At 43.3% G+C, this 6,601-nt stretch overlaps 1 protein-coding gene across 1 annotated transcript; it reads left to right on the top strand.

The window, feature by feature from the left end:
* Positions 1-424: 424 nt before the first annotated feature.
* LOC128056653 (lithostathine) lies at positions 425-2,470 on the top strand. Its single transcript, XM_052649458.1, has 5 exons — positions 425-500; positions 1,050-1,168; positions 1,380-1,517; positions 1,980-2,106; positions 2,403-2,470. The coding sequence occupies exons 1-5, from the start codon at positions 425-427 to the stop codon at positions 2,468-2,470; spliced, it is 528 nt and encodes a 175-aa protein (XP_052505418.1).
* Positions 2,471-6,601: the final 4,131 nt, after the last annotated feature.

Here is a 6,601-nt window from a genome sequence, read left to right as displayed (position 1 = left end):
TCCCATTATTCATTTCAGTGCCCCTCCCTCAAATCTTCTTATAAAAGCCCAATCTTTTCTGCCCTGACAAGCCAGTGCAGATCCCTGCAAGAGAGGTAAGTGGGAGTCGAGACTAGATGAGACCCGTGACAGGGATTTCACCTTGCACATTTCAGGGACGGTGTACAAGGATCCTTGTCCTCACAGAATGTGGGAGCTCTGAGACCAGGGGAAGCCAGACTTGGGAGATCTCAGGTGCACTAGGATGTATAGATTTTCTAATTTTTTCCAGCACCATGGAAGGGGAGGGATGCTACCAAGAAGGATTTTTTCCTAGGGGACTAGATGAAGGAAAAGACAAGAGGTACAACAGGGGGTCTCTCACACCCTCCCTCTGACCACCCTCCCTTTAGTTCTCTAGCTGCCTCCACTCCTCACGGACACAATGCTGCCTTCCCTGGGCCTCCCCAGACTGTCCTGCATGCTGCTGTGCTGCCTGATGCTCCTGTCTCAGGTCCAAGGTGAGATTTCTCTGCCTCTAGCTCTGGGTTCCCAGTGTCTTCTCAGGGCCAAGATGAGGAGGAAAGCTCCTGTGCCTCCCCTGGTAATGGGGTATCCCCACACAACATAGAGGCCTGGATTCCTGAGTCATCACTCCTTCCTTCAGGTAACCAGTGGTGGGAAGCACCCTAGTGTTTCAGTGACAATGGGATGAGGTGATTTCTATTTTCTCAGTAATTTATGTGCAGAGATGAAGTAGAAAAGTATAGAGTGTCATTAATGAGATGAGTAGAAGGAAAATGATTGGAGGATCTATCAACTCAGAGGAGAAGGACTGGACTTTTGAATAAAAACAATGAATAAAGAGAAGAGAGATCATCATCCAGTTAGTAGGTCTAGTTCATGATTTATAAAAAATCCTGGAGTGTTGGCAATGGTGAGAGGCAGTCAGAAGTTTGGTATCACCGCCCCAAGCCCTGGCCTCATAAATATTCCCCAAGGTCACCTTCCCCCTCCAAACCCCTCTCTCCATTTCACCCCATCCCTCTCCCTTATTTCTTCCTCTCCAGGGGAAAATTCCCAAAAGGAACTGCCCTCTCCACGGATCAGCTGTCCCTCAGGTTCCATGGCCTATAGGTCTAACTGCTATGCCTTGTTTAAAACACCCAAAACCTGGATGGATGCAGATGTAAGTGCTGGGATCTGCAGTTAAGGGAGATAAGCAGAAGCAAATCAGAGACTGGGTTTGGGGACCAGGGGTTCTCCATTCTCAAGAGTTTCCTGAGGATGAGTATGAGAAACTCATGTTTTACAAACATACTCCTTCTCACCTGCATTGGCCCTTCCCTTCCCCTAGTGGTGTCTCAAGCTCCTCCTGCGTATTTCCCTTCCCCACACAGATTGCCTGCCAGAAGAGGCACTCAGGACATCTTGTGTCTGTGCTCAGTGGGGCTGAGGAATCCTTCGTGGCCTCATTGATTAGGAACAACTTGAATACCCAATCAGACATCTGGATTGGGCTCCATGACCCCACAGAGGTACACTTACATCTCTCTAATCTGTTACTTCCAAAGGTGCTATGGCCACCCAGGTCCCTCTTTGTCCTCTTTTGCCAGCCCAGAAAAGACCTGAGAGATCCCTGGGGTTCACAGGATAACTAGGGAAAGTGAGAGCCTTTAGTCCTGGGCAGGTACTAGTCCCCAACTAAAATTAATCTGCCTTTTGTCAAGCTTTTACACAGTTCACACAGCATACCTTGTAATTCAGTTCGTTGTGCCTCCCTGAGTCCACACATGCTGTGCTTATCACATTATTGGCTTTGAAATTAGCCAATAGAGTTAGGGAGAGTTTCCCAGAGGAGAGCTGTGGGGGCTTATCTTGAACAGAGAGATAATTCCGTGATGCTGGGGAGGGGAATCAATCATTCCAACAGACAGCATCAGACCAGGAGAATTCTAAAGGCCTTTCTGTCTCACCCAACTCCATCCTCTGCTCCATAGGGCTCTGAGCCCAATGCTGGTGGATGGGAATGGAGTAGCAATGATGTGCTCAATTATGTTGCCTGGGAGACAGATCCTGCTGCCATCTCAAGCCCTGGCTACTGTGGGAGTCTCTCAAGAAGCTCAGGTAAGAGACATAGAAGGTCATTTTTGTCCAGCCTTTTCCATCCCCTCACCTGCCATTTCTGGGTCTGATCTTCAGGGAATCCTCCTGGGCTGGAACTATAATATTGGCTTGTCTTCTCCCATTCCCTCTCATCTCTTCTTACTTTCTATCTTCTTCCCATGGAGTGGGACACTGGTGAAGATGAGGGAGGGCCTTTGAAGCCTAAACCAGGCTTCAAAGAGAGAATCTTGGATTCCTCTCCATTGGGTTCTCAAGTTCCACCAGCCCCGTTGACTTGAGCACCTCTGTCTCTCCAGGATATCTCAAGTGGAGAGATCATAACTGCTATTTGAACTTACCCTATGTCTGCAAGTTCACAGACTAGATCAGGTGAGAAGTCAGCAGCCTGACTGGTGGGCAACTGGGGTGCAACTCATCATGAACTTGGAACTAGGGATTCAGATCCACTATGGAAGGGGATATTCTCCTCACATCCCCAACCCAACCACCTCATTCTGACCTTCCCTCCTCCCCAGACATAATTCAGGCTCTTTTGTGTGTTCCCTAACCTGATTTTGCAAAATTCACAATAAAAATATTAGTCTTCAATTGCCTGTCTTCTCTTCCTCATTCTCATAGACAAATTGAGAAAGATGAAGTGGGTGGTCAAGAACTTCTGGTCAGTCTCTGCCTCATTTCACCCAGGTTCCTGGGCAAATAACCACATATACATATTTGTGTATTTGTGGTTAAGTACATCACCATTACTTCTGTAGTATGTGGGCTGTAGACACATAAAGACATCACTCTTCCATTCAGAGTACTGCTCACACATTCCCCCAAGACAGGTTTCTGATGGTGTAAGGAAAGAAGTCTTAAGGTATGTTATGATATTTAGAACTGTACTTTCTCAAGTATTAGTGTGAAACATAATCAGTTCAGTTCAGTCATTCAGTCAAGTCCAACTCTGCAACCCCGTGAATCACAGCAAGCCAGGCCTCCCTATCCATCACCAACTCCCAAAGTTTACCCAACTCATGTCCATTTAGTCAGTGATGCTATCCAGCCATCTCATCCTCTGTTGTCCCCCTCTCCTCTTGCCCTCAATCTTTTTCAGGGTCTTTAACAATGAGTCAACTCTTTGAATGAGGTGGCCAAAGTATTGGAGCTTCAGCTTCAGCATCAGTCCTTCCAATGAACACCCAGGGCTGATCTCCTTTAAGATGGACTGGTTGGATTTCCTTGCAGTCCAAGGGACTCTCAAGAGTCTTCTCCAACAAAAGCACTGATTCTTCAGCACTCAGCCTTCTTCACAGTCCAACTCTCACATCCATACATGACCACTGGAAAAAACCATAGCCTTGACTAGATGGACCTTTGTTGGCAAAGTAATGTCTCTGCTTTTCAATATGCTATCTAGGTTGGTCATAACTTTCCTTCCAAAAAGTAAATGTCTTTTAATTTCATGGCTGCAATCACCATCTGCAGTGATTTTGGAGCACAAAAAAATTAAGTCTGACACTGTTTCCACTGTTTCCCCATCTATTTCCCATGAAGTGATGGGACCAGATGCCAAGATCTTAGTTTTCTTAATGTTGAGCTTTAAGCCAACATTTTCACTCTCCTCTTTCACTTTCACCAAGAGACTCTTTAGTTCTTCTTCACTTTCTGCCATAAGAGTGGTGTCATCTGCATATCTGAGGTTATTGATATTTCTCCTGACAATCTTGAGTCCAGCTTGTTTTTCCAGCCCAGTGTTTCTCATGATGTACTCTGCATATAAGTTAAATAAGCAGGGTGACAATATACAGCCTTGATGTACTCCTTTTCCTATTTGGAACCAGTCTGTTGTTCCATGTCCAATTTTAACTGTTGCTTCCTGACCTGCATATAGGTTTCTCAAGAGGCAGGTAAGATGGTCTGCTATTCCCATCTTTTTCAGAATTTTCCACAGTTTATTGTGATCCACACAGTCAAAGGCTTTGACATAGTCAATAAAGCAGAAATAGATGTTTATTTGGAACTCTCTTGCTTTTTCAATGATCCAGCGGATGTTGGCAATTTGATCTCTGGTTCCTCTGCCTTTTCTAAAACCAGCTTGAACATCTGAAAGTTCACAGTTCACATATTGCTAAAGCCTGGCTTGGAGAATTTTGAGCATTTCTTTGCTAGCGTGTGAGATGAGTGCATTTGTGCAGTAGTTTGAGCATTCTTTGGCATTGCCTTTTTATGGGATTGGAATGAAAACTGACCTTTTCCAGTCCTGTGGCCACTGCTGAGATCTCCAAATTTGCTGATGTATTGAGTGCAGCACTTTCACAGCATCATCTTTCAGGATTTGAGATAGCTCCAATGGAATTCCATCACCTCCACTAGCTTTGTTTGTAGTGATGCTTTCTAAGGCCCACTTGACTTTACATTCCAGGATGTCTGGCTCTAGGTGAGTGATCACACTATCATGATTATTTTGGCCGTTAAGATCTTTTTTGTACAGTTCCTCTGGGTATTCTTGCCACCTCTTCTTAATATCTTTTGCTTCTGTTAGGTCCATACCATTTCTGTCCTTTATCGAGCCCATCTTTGCATGAAATGTTCCCTTGGTATCTCTAATTTTCTTGAAGAGATCTCTAGTCTTTCTCACTCTGTTGTTTTCCTTTATTTCTTTGCATTGATCATGGAGGAAGTCTTTCTTATCTCTTCTTGCTATTCTTTGGAACTCTGCATTAATAAATAGACTTTATTAATATTCATAAAATGTAAGCAAACAAATTAATAATCTAATTAAAAAGATAAAACATATAATCAGAATGAAAACCTATTTTGGTTGTTGGTGGATTTGGCAGATGTAAATACGATCTGTCAAACCGAGTACAGTTTTATAATACCTATCAAATTCTGTACTTATACCTCACCATGTTCAGCCAGCTCTGGTCCATCTAACTATATGTTGGCTTATTTCTATAGGGCACTTTATTAGAAAGGACCCAGTATGTCCTCTATCCATCTTAAAACACTGTGACCTCAGTCATGACTGGAGTTCATACGACTTTAATGTCTAGCAGGATTTTTCTTAATGTTCTTTTGAACTGAAAATAATGTCGCTCCCAACTGAAGGCAAGAACTAGATTCTTCGTGTATCTGCATATTTTAAAACCACTAATCTTACATTCACCTTATCATCACCTCACCCTTGTCACAAGCTTCCATTGTGGGAAAAAATATTTGGACCAGTTCCCTAATTTGGAAAAACACACTTATCATATGAGACCACTGACAAAATTTTCCATATGGACCAATAACACTATGAAAGGGTCATGAAAGGGTATTGCTTCTCAAATAAAGAGATAAAAATGAATGATCAATGTCTTTTTTTATGTTTCTTAAGTTTCATTTCCTATTTCTATGATAAACTGTGCATTTATGCTAAGCCACTTCAGTCATGTCCAATTCTTTGAGACCCTATGTACTGTAGCTCACCAGACTTCCCTATTCATGGGATTCTCCAGGCAAGAATACTGGAGTGGGTTGCCATGCCCTCCTCCAGGGGATCTTCCCAACCCAGGGATGGAACCCACGTCTCTATGTCACCTGCACAGACAGGTTCTTTACCACTAGCACCACCTGGGAAGCCCTAAAATAGATTACCTTAACTAAATATTCCTTTAGAAATTTTGGTCAAAATCTTCTCCATCAGCTTAAATGAATTGAGGATTGCACAATGCTAGGGCTGTTGATTTTCTGCCCTAATTAAAGTAACAACGCGGGTTTGAAAAGTTCACAGTGATTGGTCTTGTGCCAGTTTTCATTTTAGTTGAGTTCCCACTTCAATGGCAGGTGAGCCACCACAGCTGTGGGGGCCAGATCCTCTTGTTGGAGGACTCATTATGTTAGATAGGACATTTGTCATGGAAAGTAAGAAAAGTCTCAACATAATTTAGCTCATAAAAATAAAGGTATTTTCCGGACATATAACTGAAATGTAACAGTGAGGAAGACCTTGAGGTCTGTTTGTCCAGGACTCAAGTGTCATTTCTCTGGGATTCTATTGTCTGAATCACCTTTTATCTATATCCTTTATCTTTTAACTGCCTTCCTTAGTTACAGCACAGGAAAGTTGCCATCAGCAACTTGGGCTACTGATTCCTCCTCAATATCAAAAGGGGGCTTCCCAGGTGGTGCTAGTAGTAAAGAACCTGTCTGCCAGTACAGCCAGATATAAGAGACACATGCTTGATGCCTAGGTCAGGAAGATCCCCTGGAAGAAGCCATGGCAACTCACCCCAGTATTCTTGCCTGGAGAATCCCATGGACAGAAAAGTCTGGCTGTCTACCATCTGTGAGAACTCAGAGAGTCAGACACGACTGATCGATTAACACTTTCACTTTACAGGTCTCCAGAAATTGTCACTACACACACATTCAGAGAATTGGAAGTAGGTTAAACTTAAGGTTATAAGCAATTGGGATTAAGGGATGTGAAAAATTATTAAATTTTCTTTTTTTTCCCTTACCAATG

The sequence above is a fragment of the Budorcas taxicolor genome, chromosome 11, assembly GCF_023091745.1.
Source record: "Budorcas taxicolor isolate Tak-1 chromosome 11, Takin1.1, whole genome shotgun sequence".
NCBI classification, from domain to species: Eukaryota; Metazoa; Chordata; class Mammalia; order Artiodactyla; family Bovidae; genus Budorcas; species Budorcas taxicolor.
The sequence above is the reverse complement of the archived record's forward strand: the minus strand, read 5'-3'. Positions and strand labels throughout refer to the sequence as shown.

Coding starts and splice junctions, on each gene's coding strand:
- LOC128056653 (XM_052649458.1), top strand. CDS start 425: ATGCTGCCTTCCCTGGGCCTCCCCAGACTGTCCTGCATGCTGCTGTGC. Junction 501..1,049: donor GCTCCTGTCTCAGGTCCAAG/GTGAGATTTCTC, acceptor CTTCCTCTCCAG/GGGAAAATTCCCAAAAGGAA. Junction 1,169..1,379: donor AAACCTGGATGGATGCAGAT/GTAAGTGCTGGG, acceptor TTCCCCACACAG/ATTGCCTGCCAGAAGAGGCA.